Consider the following 22,700-nt stretch of genomic DNA (forward strand, 5'->3'; position numbering starts at 1 on the left):
CATCACAGAAGCAATGTAGGCAAACACGAGTTTAAATATCACTTCCCTATAAAGCCTCCATATTGTCTCTTAGGTACTACTATGGAAAACTTTTTGTGAATTTCTTTCTTTTTGTTTTTTTTTTTCTTAAAGCAAAATTTTTTTAATTTATTTATTTACTTAGTATGTATACAATGTTCTGCCTGCATGTATGCCTGCCTGCCAGAAGAGGGCTCCAGGTGTCATAGATGGTTGTGAGCCACCATGTAGTTGCTGGGATTTAAACTCAGGACCTCTGAAAGAGCAGCCACTGCTCTTAACCTCTGAGCCATCTCTCCAGCCCCCTTTTTGTGAATTTCTATACCCCCAGGAATATGTAATACAACCGCCATCCCAGAAAGGTCCATCCGGCTCATGCCTGTGCACCCAGGGGCTGTCTGGAGCTCAGTATCACACACAGACCACAGCAGCTCCGACAGCCAAGAGCCCCTGGGCCCGCCACACTCTCCTGAAACTGATTTGCTCCAACTGTGGGAATCTGGTGGCTGTGTGAGGCTCTTCCAGAACAGAAACACATGCTACTCTCTGCTGGGGGACAACTCAAACCCTGGTAGGGCCTGAGGCGACCCCTTCAAAGTGCGAGAACCTACAAGCAGGCCAAGCAAAGCCCTTTGGTCTGAGACTCCTGGGCAATACCTGGAACCCACAGGCCATGAATCGGAGCGGCAGGACCCTGCAACCTCAGCCAGAAGCCTCTATCTCAGGAACTGGTCACGGGGAAAACTGAACACCGAGTGACCGTCTCATGGCTGTGACACCAACATACTAACCACTTCTGGAGAAGGAACCTATGAGGGTCACATACATGAAACATGTAGGTCTCCAGACACTGCCCTGTCCAACAGTGGCTCTCAGAGCTCTAAGCAGACACAGCATGAGCCATGAAGCCACAGGTTACCTTGTGCTTCAAACAATTCATTCTGAGGCTCCTTAGCACTCTCGGCATCTTCATCTGACTTGAGGCTCTGCGGAAGAAGAAGCGAGGAAAAGGACGTGAGTACCCAGTGGGTGGCGCAGTGGGCGAACCATCGAGAAGAAGCACAAAGGAGAGCGGGGTGGGAGGGGCCACTGAAGATGCGCTCTGGGATGGAACCCTTAGGCTGACATCAACAGGTTGGGGTCCCACTAAGCAAGCTTTGTGTGTTATGAAGAAGACTAACGCCCTCTTGAGAGCAAAGAGTTCAGGTGTGAGTTTGGGCATTTGTCTTGTTCTGCATACTTGGGCTCCTTAGCATAAACTACCAGCAGGTCACACTGAAAACACAAAAAGCTCCTGTGTCCCACAGCAGAGTGTGACTAGTTTTACACACCAGCATTCAACAGGAACTGTACAACATCCCACTCATGGGACACCTACAACTAATACTGCGGTATCGTGGCCGTGTGCACAATCCTTTACTATCCCTACTAGTTCAGAAAACAGAAGGGCTAGCCACTGACCCTTTAGGGGCTCTGGGGACAATACAGTCCACAGTAAGCACTGACACCTCGGCCTGGAAGACAGGGCCAGCAAGGATGTGTGATTTTAGTGAAAGCCAAACCACACCAGCAGACCGGAGCTAAAGCCCGTTTCTGAGCAAGTGCTCTGTGACCCTCTGGTTCCTGAATGAACACCTGGGTGACCAAAGCGCTGCCCCTTTAAAGCTGCCCTAACTCTCAGAGGCCAGAACCCAAGGTGGCGATAAACACTTGCTTCCGTTCAACTGGGCTGACAACAGTGTTCTCCGCGTCTGCACTCAGAGTCAGAGATGAAGGGCCACAATGAAGGTGGAGAGTCGCCAGCTCGTAAGTGTGTTCACCTCGCCTGCCCAGGGCACAGACTGCTTTACCTGAAGCAGGCAAGGCCCCACTGTTAGCAACGAAAGGCTCAAGGGCAGGGGAAGTGTCAGCATGTGTGGACCCTGGTATATCCTGCACTATAGATTCCAAACTCCCACATTCATTCCTAACCTGGAGGCTCACCAACAGCTTCTTTTTCCATTCCTTGGCATGTAATGTTCCTCGGTTGGGACACCCTAACTTGAACTTCCCACAGTAAGAGGAAGGAGTGGCTGGTGAGCCACGAAAGAGAAGTAAGTCTTCACAAAGTTCCCACTGCTCCAAATCTGAAGGACGGTGGCCTGCGATCAGGACTGCCTCAGATAAGAGAGTTTCAAATGAAGCTCAGCTGCCATGCATACCGAGGCTGCTGACATCTTAAGGCCCAAGAACTTGGTCCCCTGCCTGCATCCTCCAGGACCATGTGTATAGACAGTGACAAACTGACAATCACTGCCCTAATGCTGGGCAGTCTGGGTGGGGAAGGTAGGCTGACTCACCTCCACACTTTCTAGGGATGCAGACCGCCTCAGAGGTGACTTCACACTACCCTTGGCCTGCTGCTGTTCTGATCCATATTTGGTTGCAGTGGCAGGGTCACAAAGCTCAGGTCGGCTCCGACGGCCATACCACTTAGAGCCACTCATGTACTTTGGAGGGACAGCACAGGAAGTAGCTGGAAAGAGAAAAGGAGACGGGACAGAGGGGATGGCTGTGAAGAAGGATGCTGGGCCTGCATGCCAACAAGACCCTTTCTTAGAAGCTACAGGTCAGAGCACCAGTATGGCTCACAGACACACTGTCGAGCACGTTCGCCTGGGGACGCAAGGACACTGATCAACAGTGGCTGTCCTATTACTTGAAGCAAAACTGGGAATGCCAGCTCGGGCACGGGGGAGTCCTACTAAACACCGGGTGCTCTTTACTTTCTCTCGAGCATATTTTAGGGAAACACCAACAGTCCAAGAACACGAAGCTAGAGAACTGAGGGTATTTTCCAGAACTCCTTCCTTAGTGTACTAGACTCAGGGCAACAAGCCAGGCTCAGCCACCGTCGCAGTAAGTCAATTAGAAGAGCCAAATTAACAATAAAAGCAGGTATACTCAATGTAGTTACATTAAGAAAAGGGATAAAGAGACCCAATGCCCCCCTTGAGTCTATCTGCAGGGTCCTGCCTCGAGGTTACGGTTTAATTAGAAGGCAAGAGATATGCATAATTTGGCGCCCTGATTCTGCCTATCAGTGATCCACCACTGTCTTGACTCCAGTCTCTCCTGCAAGGAGGTCTGAAAACCTGTCAACACGCGTGGACTCCTTCTGCTTTCCTAGAGACGAGACCCCTCCACACACAACTCAGACCAGGATTCAGCAACTTCCTTCCGTCAGTATGAGATTTCTGAGGGAAGTCCCAATTCCCTTAGCGTCTTGTTCCAAAGGTCACGACAGCCCGAGTGAGGGGCACATGTGTCTCTTTAGAAAATCCCCACTCTTGCTAGGTTGCTTTAGGATCTCAAGTCCTTAGGGCTAGAAGAGCTCTACAGGCAGGCATGGGCAACAGAACAAGACCAACTCTGCAGTCCTGTGCAGTGTGAAGGCCTGCAGCAGAAGCAGCATGGACTGCAGTCTCCAGACTGAAGGGAATACGCCAAGCCTTACACTTTCTTGTGGCTTCTTCTTTCTTCATCCGATGGGCACATCTACACAAGCCTAACTGAGCACACGTGGAGATGAGAGCACAGGGAGGGCAACAAGAGCAGCAGTCACGGGATGTGGATTCAGAAGAATTCAGGATCAGAACTCTGAAAGAGAACCCTAAGGAGACCTGGATGAGCCCACTGAGGCCAGGCCTGGCTAGGATGTTGAGAAGCCCTTCACAGCACACGTGACTCAGGTTTTACCAAACAGAGGGCAGCTTCATAAGACCAAAAAACATCTGGACTCTTTCCTCTGTGCTGACGGTCACTACCTGTCGGCCCTTGGGCCATCTGAGGAATCTGGGTGACCTGAAGGCACACAGTAACTGGGGATGAACAAGGTTTAGTGGGGCCAATGCTGAGTTCTGCTCTGGATCTGCTGAACGGGGAGCGACGGTGTAGCATTCAAGGTGTCTGAACACACACAGGGCTTGTTTCTTCAGGACACCAGACAGTCATCGTGAGTGTTACTAGTAACTGCTCTAATACAACAGACATTGGCAGGCTCGACAGGGTCCTTGAAGGGACAGAGGTCATGGGGCATGTTGAGAAGAAGGAAAAACATCCATTCCACAGAAAGAAATCAAAAGAATACATGAGAAAATGACCTGAGTCCAGAATCAACTCCCCATAGGCAGAGAGAATAAAAAAAAGCGGGGGTGGGGAGGAGGTGGGGAAGGACACAAGGTAAAACTTAAGCATGTCACTCACACTTCTTCGAGGGCTGTGGATACTGTTTCAGAGTCCACGCATGCTCTTTCTGGTCCTGGAGCCTAGACTCCCCTCAGAGGCCCTGCAATGCTATCTGTGGTGTCAATAACTCTTTCAATGAACTTCAATATCTTCAATAATCTGTCTCGGTGTCTTTAAGCCCCACTAAAGAGCTTTTAGTCACATAAACAGAAGAACAAAGGCAGTACAGTTTAGTTGGCAGCCAGCAAAATGCCAACCAAGGCTAGAGAGCAGCAACACTTGCAAGGTCAATAGTCAGAGTTTCGGCCAGGCTAGCAGCCAGCAGAAATCAAGGTTAACAGCTAACAAGTGACCACCCTCCTACCTGGGAAAGCATTAGACATCTCAACTGAAACTACCTCAGTCTTTGTCCAGTTTCTGCCATAAATCCTATTAAAAGCCCCTACAACATGTATCTGCAGTTTCCTTCCCTTGGGACCTCTTCCACCCTATGAAGCTACTCTTGTTTTCCCTTAAGAAATCTGGTTACTTGGCTCTCAAGAAGGAGCAATCACAGAACAAAGCGTCTTATCATTGACTGGTTTTCATTTGTAGGCAAGGTGTGGCTGGGTATAGTTCTCCTTCCTGTCTTTTGGGGAAGCACCTTCTGGTAGAGCTAAGATGAAACCCCTATCGTGTGCTGTGGAAAGCACACGACACCTGGGCAACCTAAGAAGATACCCACACTCGTCCTCCCCACCAGGAGGCCACAGAAGAGACTCCAGCCACCAGGCCATGGCTACAGCCCCACCCTGGAGTTAGTCAGGCACATCTGAAAACGGTGTAACTTGCTATGCTTCTCCTCTTCACGGCTTCCTCGTGTCCGACGGCCCCGTTTATATCTCTGTTGTCCATGGTCAGGCTCCACACAGACCTCACACTGCAGTTACTCTCCATCTTCATCCACAGACAGGGGCACTTCCCTCACAGCCGGGAACCATGGAGGAAAACACATGCTCCTCTCGCAACAGTTCTACGGATCTCACCCGAGCATCCCGAGGAGAACTCACCCTCCACGGGCAGAAGCACTACTCAGGAAAGGGGACCATCGGGCTCTTCAGCACAGAAGCAACAGCGGCAGAGCAATGGTAACAGTCACTGGGCAGTGTCCAATGCCTATAGCAGCCTTGGCGCTCTCCCATGAGGTGGAGCAGAGTAAGTCACCCAGATCCAGCATATCCCACCAGTCCATTACAACACCAACTCGATATGCATCCCATAGGATCCTGCAGGAGCCTCACTGCCTGGCCAGAATGCAGCATACCTATGTGCCATTATTAAGAGTACAGACTACTGAGAAAGTACAACAGAGTTGGAAAGTCAAGTGCATTTAGTTACATGATCACCAACGGCCTTTAACAAAAGAATGGGAGAACAGACTGCTGTATAGCTAGTTCCTCCAAGTTGAAACACTCCTTCCTCCAGGGAGGAGGGAGGTTCACAAGACAGCCAAAGCTCACGAAGCTTATCAGACTGAGGAAGCTCAGGAAGACACTAGGTTCACAAGACTTGAAGTTCAAGGCTATATCAGCCCTGAGCAGCAGCTTGGGGAAAGAGGCTGGTGGGGGTTGGGGGAATCATCCATGCTCCTGTGAGTAACCCCACTAATCTAGAGGTCACACAACAGAGATGGGCAGTGTTTCAGGAAAGGCATGGAGCTGCTTCGTTGAGAAAAGCTCAAATTTTATCACAAGGAAGAAAAAGAACTGGTACTGGCGGGGAAGAAATGCAGATCAAAGTGGCTCTCTTCTTGGGGAAAACAGGGCTTGCTCCAGAGAGTTTCAAGCTGTGAAGCGTCACCTGGCAGGAGGTCACATGGCAGGAAGTAGGGTACCTTTTATCTTTGGTCCAACATAGGGGCTGGGTCTCACTTTCCAAAGTGACATTCTGATATCCCAGTTACCATCCAAACTCTGGATCAGGAAAGACTACAAGCCCTCTTCACATGTTTGGAGAGAAAGATAGGAGAGAAGCACTTGTGCACGCAGTGTGGGGCTGGCAGCTGACACAGACCCCAGGGCTCTGTGGCCTGTGCCTGGAGCCTCTGCAATCAGAGAGGAGGTGACGAAGGGACTGTTGATGTCATCCAGAGCAAGAAGCACAGTGTTCTGTGTGCACAGAGCTCAGGGATGGTGGACAGCAGGGACACAAACCCAAGTCACCAGGTACTAACGACAGGTCAGGGATAAATGTCCTCTCGGACATGGAACTTCTAAGAGGGAAGAAATGGATATAAAATACTCGTGAGGCTCAAGGCCTCGCACCAGTCCCTGTGACTTTCACTGTTACTCATCTCCATGCCTCTGCTCCTGACCAGGGTCCTTTAACCTGCTACATGGCCACTCTGCAGACCAGAGGGGATAGTTGTCCACCTGATACAGTCCTCATGTCCCTAAACAGACCTGCCTCCAGCTCCGTCCTACCCAGGCCCACTGTGTTTGGACCTCCCCACCAAGGCCCTGAGCCTGGTGGCTTCCTGCCACGATACAGTAGTACTCATTACGTTCCTGCCCCACAAATATTTCCGCAATGGGACTCCTGTTAGCCGTGTTAGCACACTGTAACACCACTGGCTATGACTGCAGATGCTATGGTCCAGAACAGAAGGTCAGGCTATGTGCTTGGTACCACACAGCCCTGGGGCTCCCACCTCTCCCTGCTCCGCACCCCTCAGCTCACTTGTCAGTGGCCTCTACCAGTAATGCACGTTACAGCCTATGACATTCACAGAAGAGGAAACTCCAGGTATTTTGCTCAAATCCACACGACTTGACGGTAACAGAGAGAGAGGCTAGACTTTAGAACAGTGAAGCTACGCTCTGAAAGACCGCAGATGAACACAGGAAAGAGACTCAAGCACTTAGAGGAAATCCTCTTACCTGACTCCGAGGAACTACCTTCTTCATCAGAGGGTCCTACGCCAGAGCCAGAGGATAGCACAGCCACAAAACCTTCCTTAAATTCCTCGAAGTTGACCTGCAGGAATTAGGGTAAGGAGAAGACACTGTTATTTTCCACCGATTCACATTTAATTTGATGGACAAAACAAACAAACAAAACAACCTTGATTCTTTTTTTTCTCAAAAGACATCTGACCGTTGCCTTCTGTAGTGAAACATTTGCCTCACTTTCCAAATATGTACAATATGTATTTAAATCATTTTCACTAAAAGACTCTAGGACAGAAGGCAAATGTGAACCACCATACCACCACTAAATAAACAACTTTACAAAACCAAAGCAAACAACACAATTAGAGAACACCAGCCGGGTGTGGTGGCTCACCTCCACATGGTCGATGCGGCTGCTTACATTCCCTCAAATTCTTTCTATAATCCCCAGAACAACCCTGGTTCACTGCTGGTGACTTTCCTTTCACAGTTATCGTTCTATGGGTGCTGGGTACCAGGTGCCCACGTCAGTGGCACAGCTCTGACTCCACTCTCTCTCAGGACGAGCCCACACTCACCCTGGCCAAGCAGTCATTTCCAAGAAGAATCTGAAGAAGTGCTGGCAGCTGCTCTTCCAGGCCAAGCTTAGTGCAGAGCTGGGTCAGCTCTTCTTGGTCCAGAAACCCGGTCCCTGTGGTGTCGCAGCTGCGGTAGACGTCCCTGAGCTGTGAGACATAGTGGTTCTCTTCTTCGTTGTCCATCCCATAGCAGGCTGGTCACGAAGGAGAAAAGTACATCGTCAGGATAGGCTTCTTGGCCCCACTCCTCTCATGCCTACATGTTGGACAAAAGCAGGTTCCAGAGCTATTGTGTCCAAAGGCATCAAGAGCCCTTTTGGGGTCAAGTACAACTGAAAGAATCAGCTTCTTTTTTGCAGGAGATGCTTGGACAGGGGTCCAAGTCATTCATTGATCAGCAGTTACAAGAAAAGGAGTTTTGTTCTTGTGTTTTTTGTTTGTTTGTTTGTTTTTTAGAAAAACTGTAGAATATCCAGAAAACAGATAAAGTCTAGTACTATGGCTCGTGCCTACCAACCCAGCTATATATGGGCTGAAGCAGAGGACTGCTTGATCCCCAGAGTCTGAGGTCAGCCTGGATAACATAGCAATATCCTATCTTCAAGAAAGAAAAGAGGAAGGGAGAATGGAGTGAGGGAGAGAGGAAAGAAGAAGGCAGAGGAGGAGGTATGGAGGAGAAAGAGATAAGCACAAAAAGAGCTCAAACCATTCACAATTCCAATACCTAGAAAAATTGTTAGCAATATTTTGGAGAGCAAACACCATTTTTCAACACACACACACACTTACTTTCCTTTTACCTTATAAACACAAGATCTCTCCTTTATACATAAAAATACCTACCTGCATAGGACATGAATTCCTTTGTGGGTATAACAGGCCTATAAATACAAGCAAATGTGTCTCAGTCCTGTAAGCTGCCCAGGCACACGGTCAGGAAGAACTCTATAGTATACCATGCCATAAGTACGGCTTACAACCTAGAGTCTGTAACTGGCATCTGACAGTTTGTCCCAAGAGTGTGCTGCCCCTAGGGAGTCCCTGTCAACCTACATGAAACTGTAGGACACTCAGGGAGTGTGTGTAGAGAATCACTAGATGTGCAAAATCATGCTTCCAGTGTTACCAGAGGGCTGACAAAGTACTTCCTGTTCTACCTCGTTTTTACATAATTGACTACTCTAAGACCCTATTTCCAAAAGAGCCAGATTCTGAGGTATGGAGGGCATTAAAGCTTCAACTTAGGAATTTGGGTGGGACACAACTCAACCTAATGGTGACTACTCCCCCTCCCTCTCCCTCTGGTCTCCCAGCAGCTCACTCAGGCACCCTCCCATGTCTTCTCCAGGATCTGCTCAGCTGGTCTTCTCTAAGCTTCTTACAATGTCTAACTCAAGAAGGCACATGAGCCTTACAGTCATGCACTTTCTGCCATGACAATGCTCATGATGACAGCCACCAACTTTCATCCTGGCCTAGTACAGCTGATGTTTTCCTGCAACCCCTAGAGTGGTACTATTGGTATGTCCACTCTCTGAGAAGCTATATGGCCTCAGTCAAATACCTTCATCTCTCTGGACCTAGGCTTCCAGATATATCAAATGAAGAAGCCAAACCTGATCCAAGGCACCTCTGTGATCCAAACTTCTGACTGTCTTGTGCCCAGAACAACACCTTCTGAGGCCCTGATCCTACACAGGGCTCTAGAAGCAACCACTTGTGTGTACAAAACGCAGGCTGAGTGCAGCTCCCGGGCTCAGCGCTTGGTCACAGTCATCCACTGACTTGCTCAGTAGAAGCCTGGCTCCCAAAGGATCCTCCTGCAATGGCTCCTTTCCCTCGGTTACTCTGTGCTAAGAAGAAAGCATTCTGGTTCTTTTCTCTTCTTTGCAGACACGGGCTCTGAGAAACTGCTGCCCTCGGTGCACACTGGACAATGACTAAGCAGATAACCCTCAATGCCAGGGTGACAGGCACTCCAAGGCAGCTCGCTTTGTGTCATCCTTTCCAAACAGCTTCACTAAATCCTGAGTACAGCAAACATGTTTTGAAAACTGTTTCCATATGTACAAAACCAGATTTGGGTCAGTTTCAGGACTCATGATGTTTACCAGCTTCTAGCTAAGCTTGCTATGCACATCTGCTGGCAAGCATGCCTCTAGAAAGGGAGGCCATGACAGTCAAAGGAAATACAACAAGCAGTGTGGAAATGGACACAATGCTGACCTGACAGAGAACGAACAGTCAGCATCTGCAGAAAGGAAGGACCTGTATCCACAGGGAGAACACAGGAAGGGATTTCCCTTAAACCTTTTCTCATTTTCCCCCTTCTTCCCTCTCAAGTCAAAAGCCTACTGACGGAACAGTAATACAGCATCCTCTGCTGTGTGGGTCCATCAGAGCTTCACTGTGAGTCAAAAGCACAGGTGTACTCCAGAGCCTGGGTTCCAGTCCTGCTGGCACCGCGAGATGACACGGCCACCTAGGCTCTTCTACTAGAGAAACCAAGGGGCCATGAGGAGAAGATATTTGGCAAAGGTAAGCTGACTGGTAAGCTGCCAAGTCTAGAAATGCCCCCTTTGGGCAGATGAAGCTCTGAAAAGATCCGCTCTCCAAGGTGTGTCCAGGGAAAGAAATGCGCGATGAACAAGTGGGGAAGGAGACGAGAGGAATTCCCAGGAGCCATTAGTTGTTACAGCTTTGTTTACTTGGCTTACAGTTTGTTTGTTTGCCATTTTGAGACCAGGTCTTATACTACGTGGCTCTAGCTGGCCTTGAACTTGCAATGATTCCACTGAGTGTTAGAATCATAACAGGTGTGAACACAGTACAAAAGGGCCATTCTTGCAACTCTGATGGCTCTGCTCCTCTGTGAAGATCAACAGCTCCTGCTGTACGATAAGCATGGATAAGCGGAGTCTGAGTCAGTAAATGACACCCAGTGGAGTCAGCCCTGCACCAGCAAGGTCCCGAGTGTCTGAAGAATCCTCACAGCAGCTCAGCCTTGACTTCCCATTCCAAACCCCACTATACCAAAAGTCATTGCCTATATTTGTTTATGTGAAAACCTTAAGTGGCTTCCAAATGCTACTGGAAAAGATGTATGTGATCTAAAGCAAGGGCTGGAGAAGCGGCATTTTAAACAGAGCCCATGCACTATCATGCACGGGCCAACAGTGGTCTTTGCCAGGGCTGGGGACACTAAGGCACTGCCATTGGTGTTCTCTCTCCTCTGTGCTTTGGCATCTCTAACAGCTGTTGGGTGACATACAGAAAGCCGTTTTCTGATTTCAGTCACTAATCAAGACAATTGTAAAGAAAAATAAGGGTGGTGGATATGGCTCAGTGTCTCGAGTATTTCCTTGGCATGCATGAGGCCTGGGGTTCAATCACCAGCAGCCCATACATACTGGGTGTGATGGTGGTGGCACATGCCTGTAACCCCAGCATCAAGGTTATCCTAGGCTATACAGCAATTTTGAAGCCAACTTGGGCTGCATGAGACTCTATCTCAAAAAAAAAAAAAGGAAAATGAAGTAAAGAAATAATAACTGTAGTCATTTCCCAAAGTAAAGCAAAATAATTTCTTCCAAAGTCCAGAGGAGACAGGAGTTAGCCTAAAATAAAAGGCTAGGTGAGCACTAGCATACGCCTGAACTAGAGAACTGGAGTCCGGTAACTCCTAATTCTTTTAAACCAAACACAGGCGTGTAACACCCAGGAACCTGGATGGGGAACATGGCCTGTCATAGATTTATTCTCTCTTTATTTCTCCACCAGGATGGCAGTGAGGGGGTGAGTCACTCAGAGGGACACACACGGGACAGGATATGGTTCTGACCTCATCCATGATGCTTCTGGGTCCAGCAATCCTGCCTTCAGACAGAGAGGTCAGAGCAGAAAGACAGGGAGATGCTCCTTTGTGTGGGAGGGTCCAATGCCCAGTCCCTGAAAGATACAAGGAATTCACCAGTAGCACTCCCCAGAGCAGCGGAGGCAGACCACCGCAAGGGCTTTAGAGAAGCAAGCGTGAAGCTTCCAGGCAGAGCTGGGGGAGGGGGGAGCCCAGCACGAGATGGGTGTGTTTATAAACTCAAGGGATGTTTATAGAGCAAATAGACTCATAACTACGCCACCCAGAGAAGGGAAAGACGGGCTGACAGCACATCCAAGAGATCCCACTGTGCCATTGCGACAAAAGCAACAGCTATTACTTGGTGACGTGGTGTTGAGGCGTACTTCAAAGACTGTAAAATTTCTTTCAAATGTCTTAAAAAAACACACACACACATCTTTTTTGACCTCAATATTTATAGGCGTTCCCTTGGAAAGTGACATTTCTCCTGGAAATCACAAAGCATGGTATAACAAACTACCTTATATTTAACTTTTTTTCTTCCTTAATTAGAATTCAAAGGTTAATCATCAAGCCGGGCGGTGGAGGCGCACGCCTTTAATCCCAGCACTCGGGAGGCAGAGGCAGGGGGATCTCTGGGAGTTCGAGGCCAGCCTGGTCTACAAGACCAGGGACAGGCACCAAAGCTACAGAGAAACCCTGTCTCGAAAAACCAAAAAAAAAAAAAGGTTAATCATCATGCATGGCAGCAAACCCCCGTAGCTCATAGCTACCTGGAAGGCAGACATGGGAGGACCACTTACATCCAGAAGTTCAAGACCAGCCTTGGCAACCTACTAAGACACACAGTCTGGAAGAGAAAATGTCACTCTGCCACTTCAGGTTCATATAATCCACCCTCCCGCCCCCAACACACACACACACACACACAAAGATGCCATAAATGAAGATACAGATCTAAGTTTATATTTGAATATATAAATCACAAATCTTGTACACTATAAATCAGTGCCTGACCAAAAAAAAAATTCTAACCTTCTATAAAGTTTTATGAAACACACACATACAAAACTGAATACATCTCAAAATCACAGGGGTCTGTAATCCAATCAAAGAGACCCTTTCACAGATTTAGTCTCTCTGCCTGCCAACCCTACCTATCCCGTTACTGCCTATCTATTGGCCAGTCAGCTTTTAATTAGACCAATCAGGTGCCTTAGGTAAGCAAAGTGAAACAGCAACACATCTTTACATAATTAAACAAATGCGAAATAAACAATGTAACACATCTTTACACAGTTAATATTCCACAACAGAAACAAATATAACACATCATTATATAGTTAAAGTAATTTCCACAACTGACACGACTCAGCAGTTAAGAACACTGGCTACTCTTGCAGAGGACCACAGTTCAGTTCTCAGCATTCATATGGTGGAGCACAACCATCCGTAGCCAGTCCCAAGGGATCCAATACCCTCTTCTGGCCTCTGTGGGCATCAGGCATGTGAAGGCTTAAAGCTTGCCACCTGAGTTTCTGGCTCTCCCCTCATCCACAGCCCTTCCTTCCATGTGGATAACAACAAAAATAGTTAATAACACTCATCTCAGCTATCAGCAGGACCTAAGCAGGACTCAGGAAGCTGTGACTGTCCACCCTTGCCTAGAAGGCAGAGGTAACTGGCTGCTGAGGGCTGAGGGCACAGGGGAGGATGTGTTTCTAGCTCTGTGCTTCCCAGAGAGCTTTAGAAACATGTTGAAGGATAGCTCTAAGCAGGTGGACAGAGGCACTGAGTATCCTGAACACGCAGTTTTGAGAGCTGCAACACAAGGCAGTAAAATGTAGAGACAGCCGCGACCTCATTTCACAGAACAGAAGGCTCTGGCTGCTCACTATGCTCTTCCCCAGATCATGTACCAGAAGCAAGTCACTGGCTCACAATTCCTGCTTTGCTCTACAGTCGTTTTGTTTCCAAGGCCTTGTGTTATTCTCCAGGGCCTTATGTTTTGCATTATTTTTAGTTTCCGGCAATTACCAGTAAGCAGTATCTGCCTCAAGAGACCTCAGCAACCTCATCCTATAGAGATGACTATCTGCGATGATTTGCACTGAGCCACAGAGACAGTCGAATCCAGGGTACTTCTTTCATATGAGTGAACCAAGTCCACAGGGCTCCGCAGCCTGATGACTCAGCACTTATCAACTGTCAATTCACCTTCGGATGAAGAGAATGCTCTGCTGGGCAGGAGAATAAAAGATCAGCAGTGCGCTGTAACTTTGTAACTTGCTGGGGTAAGTGATCAGGAAAGAGGTACGAAACCGTGAGCACATGAGCCACAGAGAGGCCAATGCAATCTGCTTGCTACCTAGTGAGCTGATGCGAGGAAATCACTGGAACCCAGGAACAAAACAGCCAGATCCTGTCTCAAGCTTTAAAGGGCCAGGAGAAGCAAAATACAAAGCATTCACTCACCGATGGGCATTTGCTGAGCACCCACTGTATATACCTCATGGCATCCTAAATCCTTGGAGGTACTATAACTAACATGGCATACAGGTGGTGTACATACATACATGCAGGCAAAACACCCATATACACAAAATTAAGTTAAATTAATATTTAAAAATAGGGGCGAGGAAAGGAGGGAGGGGATATAGATTAAAGAGTTTTAGTAACTAAAAAAGTCAAAAATCTGGGACTTTGGTCATTTGGGTATGAATGTGCCCATCGGAAGGTCACATGTGGAAGTTTTGTGCGAAGTAGGGCAGTGTTGGGAGGTGGCAGAACTACTAAAAGGCGGGGCCTAGTGTAAGGGCAACAGTTCACAAGGGATAGGCCACCAAAGGACATTAGTGCAGCTCTAGTGAGACCGCAGCAGGTCCCTGAAAGAGTAAACTTTTACGAGTGAGCCTGGTCCCTTTAAATCTCTCTTTCGGTCTTAACATGTTGATCTCTACACTGGCACCTGCCATTGTGATGTCACTACCAGGATGCCCTCACCAGAGGTTTAAGTGATAAAGTTACCTGAGGTTGAACTTAGAGCCACCAACACTATGAGCCAGTCAAACTTCTATTCTTAAAAAAAGAAAAAGAAAAAAAACCAGCCTCGAGCATTCTCTCATAATAACTCAAAACAGACTAACAGCTAAACATAGTAGCAACTGAAAATGGGAGAATACTACATGTTACAACCCATGAAGGGAAAGACTCACATCCTATGGACGAATTTTGCCTAACTCTTTAGATGGCCCTAAACCTTGCCTGTGCGGAGCAGCTCCCACCACTCCGCTAAGAACGAAAACTGGAATGAGCCGTAGGCTGCTGCACAGAAGGCGGCTTTCAAGCTGGGGCCGCCTTCCCGGTGAAGGTAAAAATCAGTGTTTGCCACGAAATACGAAGAGAACCCACAACATCTGTGCTGCTCATTTCACAAACCAAGAAGTAATTCAAAATCCATCCCAGAAGTGCAGAGTCAAACAACAAACAAAAAACCACTCTCAGCTGGGCGGTGGTGGCGCACACCTCTAATCCCAGCACTCAGGAGGCAGAGGCAGGTGGATCTCTGTGCGTTCGAGGCCAGCCTGGTCTACAGAGCGAGTTCCAGGACAGGCTCCAAAGATACACACAGAAATCCTGTCTGGGAAGACTAAAACCAAAACCAACCAACCAAACAAACAAACAAAACAAAAACAAACAAAAAACAACAAGAGAAACACATCCAGAGAACTTCCCAGAAGATCCAGAGGTTGAACCAAGTGGCCTTCAGCTCCTGGGGCTGCTGTGGCCGCTCAGCAGTGTAGAGGAAAAGGTTCTGCATGGAAGCATGCACACCAGGAATCTTGGCAGAGAAAGAAACTATGTTAAAAGGCCCAGATGGACGTTCCAAACCGAATGCCAAGGGTCTGAAACTAAAGCCTCACCTGATGGCTCAGCAGCGGCATGGAGGTGACAGAGGAAAGAGGCATGGCTTAAATTCACAAGTTGAGAAGCCACCCAGTCTTCAAAACAGATAAAGTGATCTGAGCTGCACGCATGCACATAAGCGTGTGCACACACATGCACATACACGTAGCAGTAATTAAAGCAAAAGAGGTCATGATTTGAAAGAGAGCAAGGGGAAGTGCATGGGAGGATTTGATGGAGCAAAGGGAAGGAAGAAGTGATATAATTATAATCTTAAAAAATAACCCACATTATTTTTTTTTTAAAAAAAGAGCCCTGGGGCTGGAAAGATGGCACAGCGGTTAAGAGCACTGACTGCCCTTCCAGAGGAATCAGGTTCAATTCCCAGCACCCACACGGCAGCTGACAACTGTCTGTAACTCAGTGCTGGGGATATAATGCCCTCTTCTGGCTTCCATAGGCATTGCAACCATGTGGTTCACAGGCACACATGCCTGCAAAACACCCACACACACCAAAAAAAATTTTTAGAGGCCAGCCTGGTCTACAACACTGAGTTTCAGGACAGGCTCCAAAGTTATACAGAAAAACCCTGTCTCGAAAAACAAAACAAAACAAAACCAGAATCCCCTTCTTGGGCTGGAGAGATGGCTCAGAGGTTAAGAGCATTGACTATTCTTCCAGAGGTCCCAAGTTCAATTCCCAGCAACCACATGGTGGCTCACAACCATCTGTAATGAGATCTGGTGCCCTCTTCTGACCTGCAGCATGCATGCACGCAAAACACTATACATAATTAATAAATAAATATTTAAAATAAAATGTTTTTAATCTAGAAAGAGGAAATTAACTTCAAGAATAAGGAGTTAATTTCTCAAGGACCCCAAACACAAGATGAGAAAACCATAAATAGAATCTTTTCCCTAAATGACCTAAGTTTCTACATATTTTGCCATTCTAAGTAGTTTGTTTCATTTTTGTTTTAGTCAAGTGACTTTAAAGGTTGAGTTTCTGAACACTTGCCTCTCGGCATGCAGGTCCTGGGATTTCCCCTCAGTCCATGGCTGAAACTTGGTGGAACTCTTGCTAAATCACCTTTGATAAACAAAACATTTCTTAAGCATGAATATCCTGGGCACATTCCTAAGCACTGATGCATGGAGTCTCATGAGTCACCAAGACTGTTCCCAACCGACAGGTGAAGAAACTGAGGCCTACAGAGGCAAGCAATTTGTCCAAGGTTGTCGCAGGGAAAACCTTCAGTTGACTTAAAGGCTGTTCACCAGCTGAGGAGATGCTTTGGTGGGTGAGAGCCTTAGCTCTGCAAACACAAGGACCTGAACTGAAGTGCCCGGCACCCACATGAAAGCTAGATGTGGTCCAAAAGCACAGCCAGGGTTCTGGGGTTCACTGCCAACAAGTCTAGCTAGGGATAAATCAACAAATCACCAGTGAGCTCCAGGTTCAGTGAGAAACCCTGTTCTAAGGGAATAAAATGGCAGGTAGAGCCAGCCACCCAATGTCCTCCTCTGGCCTCTATAGTGAACTCCAGGTTCAGTGAGAAACCCTGTTCTAAGGGAATAAAATGACAGGTAGAGCCAGCCACCCAATGTCCTCCTCTGGCCTCTATAGTGAACTCCAGGTTCAGTGAGAAACCCTGCTCTAAAGGAATAAAATGGCAGGTAGAGCCAGCCACCCAATGTCCTCCTCTGGTCTCCACAGTCACACATAAGGATGCACCATTGATATTATCATCAACACGCACACACACACGCACACACACCACACGCACACACCCGCGCACGCGCACACACCACACGCACACACACACCTCTTATACACACTGTTTTCCCACTGGCTTTGCTGTAGACGATCCTCGGACTGTTACAATGAAAAGCTGCATTTTACTATCTTATTGAAGAAGTTGCCTTTCACAGACCTCCCATGTCCTCTACAGGAAGTTGCTTGTCTCTGCCTCCCCTGTCCTTCAGGGAGAAGTAGCCTTCAGTTATCTTCTCCTGATGGGGAAATGAAGCTTTTGGTAACTGCACTGGAGCCAATCCAGAGAAAAGGAGCCAAAAAGATGTGAGTTCTAAAACTTTCTATCAAAAACTTTTCTTTAGATTCACAGAGGCCAGAACCCCCTTGACTTAGAGAGAGCAGCCCTGTCTGGTGTCGGAATAGCAGACCTTCCAAAGTTTCTAAGCACCTTGCAGCAGCCTACCTTCCTGGCTCCCTCTGCAGGCCTTATACCCATAACATGCCAGCAAGGTTGCCATGATAACTGTCCTACTTAGGGTTTCTATTGCTGTGATGAGGCCATGACCAAAGGCAAGTTTGGGAGGAAAGGGTTTACTTGGCTTACACTTCCACATTGAAAGAAGTCAGGGCAGAAGCCCAGCTAGGGAAGGAACCTGGAGGCAGGAGCTGATGCAGAGGTCATGAAGGGGAGCTGCTCACTGGCTTGCTCTATCTACTTTCTTACAGAACCCTGGACCACCAGCTCAGGGGCAGCACCATCCACAATGGGCTGGGCCCTCCCCCATCAATCACTAATTAAGAAAACGCTTACAGTCAGATCTTATGGAGGCATTTTCTCAATTGAGGTTTCCTCTTTTCAGATACCTCCAGCTTATGTCAAGTTGACAGAAAAGAAGCCAAGACACTAACTTCCTACATAAATCTTTTTCCTTGCCCAAACAACTGGCCCCTCGAGTGGCTGGACTTTTCCAGTGATGACAAATATGAGTCTTGGCAATGAGGCCATAGAGCTGATTAAATGAGTCCTAACTCCAGTTACAAAACCAACATAAAAAAAATAGTTCCTCATTCCTACCAACAGTGCACAAACACATCAAGAATTTTTTCGTACCTAAAAAATGTTTCAGGAATTAAGACACTGGGTGCTCTTATGGAGGACCCAGATTCTATTCCCAGCATCCACACAGTAGCTTACAATACCTGTACCTCAAGTTCCAGAGGATTCAGTGGCCTCTTTCGGCCTCCACAGCACCAAGCATAAGACTGGTGCACAGGCCTGCATCCAGGCAAAACATTTGTGCACATAAAATACAACATTTTAAAACCGTTTCTATGAAGCACAGGGATTTCATATCCAAAATATATAGGAACTGATGTGGGAGAGTCTTCTGTTTTGTGTTGATTTCATTGGTTAATAAAGAGACTGCCTTGGCCCTTTGATAGGACAGAAAATTAGGTAGGTGGAGTAAACAGAACAGAATGCTGGGAAGAAGGGAAGTGGGGCAAAAGCTATGCCTCTCCTCTCCAGGACAAACGCGAAGAAGCTCCAACCCAAGATGGACATAGGCTAGAATCTTCCCGATAAGCCACTAGCTAATGGGCCAGGCAGTGTTTAAAAGAATACTATTTGTGTGTTGTTGTTTTGGGGCATAAGTTAGCTGTGGCCGAGAGCTGGGCGGTGGGACACAGCCCGCAGCTCATTACTACAAGGAACATTAATTCTTTCCTTTTCCTACCAAATGGAAAGTCTTAATATCATGCAAGAATCTGTATTAGTACCCCTCACTACAGGGAAAGGCCATTAATGCCAATAGTTCACCAAATTAAGAAAAAGTTTCAACCAGGCACTTCACACCCCAATCCCAGTAAGATGCTTTCTCTTCACCAGAACCCAGGTGCAATGTTTTCTCACGTTAGCTATAAAGGAAATAAGAGGATAAAATAGTATAACCTATAAAAAATCTAATCAGGCAGGGTAGTGGTGGTGCATGCCTTTAATCCCAGCACTTGAAAAGCAGAGATAGGCGGATCTCTATGAGTTCGAGGCCAGCCTGGTCTACAGAGCGAGTTCCAGGACAGGCAGGGTTGTTATATAGAGAAACCTTGTCTCGGAAAACCAAAAAAATCTCACCAGAAAACCCCAGGAATGTTCACATACACACACTCTTCTCATAATTACTCTTTCCTATCTGAAATTCCAGTCATGCAACGGGGAGCCTGAGGCATAGCACACTGTTGACTGTTTTGTTTAATCTCTGTACATAAACAGTCCAGAGAATCTGGACAGCATTACTATTTTGGATTTTTACTTCTAAAGAATGGACCTGCTGTGAAGGCCAACACCAATAACTGGAAGGCTCCAAGGGATTCAGAATTGCCCCAAACTAGTTATCCTAAATGCAGATACACAACCCTTCAAGAAACCAGGCAAAGAGATGATCACTCATTTCTCTACTGTAGCTATTTAAAAGACATGCCAAACAAAATAACCTAACAAGTTATAATCTTGGGCTGATACAAAGTTTCCCCTTAGCCAAGCAGGAATCCCGAACCGCTAAAAATGAGACTTGGGTTGGAAACATTGCAGAGACACACAGAGGGCCTCAATGTCTAAAGCAACTACAGTTCCGAGCACTACACTGGCAGGAGGCCCAGGGAGACAGCAGACGGAGGGACACTGTAAATACCGCACAAAGTACCTGCTCCATGAGGCCAGGAGTAAATTACTCAGTGAAAACAAACTCGCCAGGAACTTATAGCAAGTAAGGAAAAGGAACTGGGAGGGAATGCTGAGAGCCAGGAGGCAGAACAGCTCAGGCGCATACCTGGTCCAGAGAGAAGCTCACACAGCTGTAGGCCTACTGTGCACTGACATTCTCTCACTCTGACTTAGGCACTCCTATCGAAAGTCCTAGAAGTCAGAACTTTAGGCTACCTCATCCATTATCTTGGGAACCATTTTCTCTTGACAAATGGGGCAACTGAGGCTCAGGCAGGTGGGTTCCAGTTATTCCAAGAAATGAGCTGAACCAAACTCAGCACAGGAGGCTGAGGCAGGAGGAACTGGCTAAGAAAAACTGCATATTTAACATGGATCCCAGCGGCACCGTAGTAGGTTTAGTTTGCGTACCTACTCTCTGTAGTATTTGCACAATTATGAAGTCACATGCTAAAGCATTCATTGAACATGACCCCATTCTTCAGCAAATCTATACCGGGGTATGTCTGGTTGAAGCTCGGGGCAGAAAGCAGAACTCTAAAGTATCCGTGTGTGTAGGAAGTGAAGGGTGAAACAGTCAAGGCAGGAGACCAGACTGGGCACAGATGTTGGCATGAGACAGAAAATGTTTACACATGATGCTCCTCAGAGGACTATCATCTTCCCCTGCTCTTTAGACCCTGTACCACAGAAAGTCACTGCCCTTCACAAAAACCTAAGAGACCACTAATTCTATGGCAAATGACAAAAACAGAGTCAAAATCTCATGGGTGCAAAGACAACATCAATTGAGGTGCGCCCCAAATTCAAAAATGCTATCATAAAGAAGGCCCATCGTGGAATAAGGGGGATACAAGGGGTTTTCTGAGTCATAGACACTGTGAATGGAGGGCAGACACTTTCAAAATGTTAATACTTTTTCTTTAATCTTGAGGATTTTGTATTTGGATAAAATGAAACATGATCAGACCCACCTTCCACTTCTCCCTTCCACTCCCCCCAAATCCTCTCTAATTTGGTTCCTTTCCGCTTAATTTCCTTTTGTTTGTTAACCTACTCAGCCCAATTATTGCCGCATTCATGCACAGTTCCCGGGACTTGGCTGGGGCAGCAAGGGAATGAGATAAACACATGCACACACAGGAGGCTGGGGTCAAGGGATCTGGGCTCTCTGCTGGAGAAACCTCAGCACCCCACAAGTTTGAACAGATTATTAGATAGAGTTAACAGAGAAGTGGGGCCAAAGCATACACCTGCACAGGAGCTGAGTATCGCATACAGATAAACTAGGAGGCAGAGTTTACACAGCTCAACTAAGGAGACAAGTTTAGTTAACCTTGGTAGGAGGGCAGTCTTCAGAAGCAAGCATCATGGGTGGGGGAGAAAGCTAGAGTGGGTATTTTCTGCACACACTGCCGACACTCACAACAGCACCCCGAGGAGAGCTTTACCATCCCTTGGAGCTCGAGGGCACCCTATGGGGTCCTTATGAAGCTATGCCTATATTAACAACACACATTTGTTCAATACTTAAGTCAGGGCTTTCTGAGCTCCCTGCAAGCGCTGTCCACCTGTGTATGGGTGTGGAGTCACCCACTGAATCACGAGAAATCCGCCAGTGGCCACACGCTCAGAACAGAATGATTCTCCCTCCTCTAGTAACTATCAGCTGTCAGTAACCCCAGGTAAGGGATGGGACCCGGAGAGCACTCCCCATCTATGCCAGAACTGGGCTGGATTAGCTTATGCAGCTAGCCATGGCTGCTGTTGCGCTGAGGAGTGCAGCAGCCATGTCAAGTCCAGAAGACAGCACTTCTCGGCGCTCCTCCCCATTACCCAGCTCTTACAATCTGCATCATCCTGGGAAATGTTTCTGGAACCCCGAGGGAGAGAGGAGGTGCCATAGCTGTCCCATCTATGACTGAGCCCTTGAAATCCCTTATTCTCAGCACTCTGAGCTCCGGGAGTCTCTGCGCTAACCCTACCCACGGCATCACTCTGAGTTGTAGGAGTCTCTGCACTAACCCTACCCACGGCATCACTCTGAGTTGTAGGAGTCTCTGCGCTAACCCTACCCACGGCATCACTCTGAGTTGTAGGAGTCTCTGCACTAACCCTACCCACGGCATCACTCTGAGTTGTAGGAGTCTCTGCGCTAACCCTACCCACGGCATCACTCTGAGTTCCGGGAGTCTCTGCGCTAACCCTACCCACGGCATCACTCTGAGTTCCGGGAGTCTCTGCGCTAACCCTACTCACGGCATCAAGAAGCTCCTCTTAAAATCTTAAAGCCTTATTCTCTGTGTCTGTGTTCGTGTGTCAGTACAGGAGCGAGCACAGGTGCATGTGTGTACATCATGTTTGCATGCGGAAGTTAAAAGTCAACCTCAGGGGCTCATCCTTCCCTTCCACCTTGCTTGATTCAAGACTCTTCACACTGTACACACCGAGCTGTTGTCCTGTGACTTTGGAAGTCTTGTCTCTAGCTTGTCTTGACACAGGAGTGCTGGGAACACTCTTACTGCACCATGTCTGGCTTTTATGTGGAATGTGGAGATCTAAACTCAGGCTCTAACGCTTGAGCATCAAGCACTTTACCACTGAGCAATCTCCTGACTCATTTTTAAATCTGCTATCAGACATTTCATCAATATCATTTCCTTTTTCATCTGTTGCTGGAGAATTATATATTTGGGAAGCCTCAA

General features: G+C 47.5%; 1 protein-coding gene across 2 annotated transcripts in view; it reads right to left on the reverse strand.

Moving 5' to 3' along the window:
• Positions 1-22,700, reverse strand: part of Ninl (ninein like) — a 59,834-nt gene that overhangs the window by 31,343 nt on the left and 5,791 nt on the right. For both annotated transcript variants that reach the window (XM_075962429.1, XM_075962430.1), the window contains exons 2-5: positions 7,754-7,947; positions 7,164-7,260; positions 2,358-2,533; positions 938-1,004 (exon numbers count right to left, since the gene is read on the reverse strand). In XM_075962429.1, coding sequence (XP_075818544.1) covers positions 938-1,004; positions 2,358-2,533; positions 7,164-7,260; positions 7,754-7,936 — 523 coding nt within the window. In that variant the 5' untranslated portion in view covers positions 7,937-7,947. The remainder of the gene's footprint in view (positions 1-937; positions 1,005-2,357; positions 2,534-7,163; positions 7,261-7,753; positions 7,948-22,700) is intronic.

This window comes from Microtus pennsylvanicus, chromosome 2 (assembly GCF_037038515.1).
Source record: "Microtus pennsylvanicus isolate mMicPen1 chromosome 2, mMicPen1.hap1, whole genome shotgun sequence".
Classification (NCBI taxonomy): Eukaryota; Metazoa; Chordata; class Mammalia; order Rodentia; family Cricetidae; genus Microtus; species Microtus pennsylvanicus.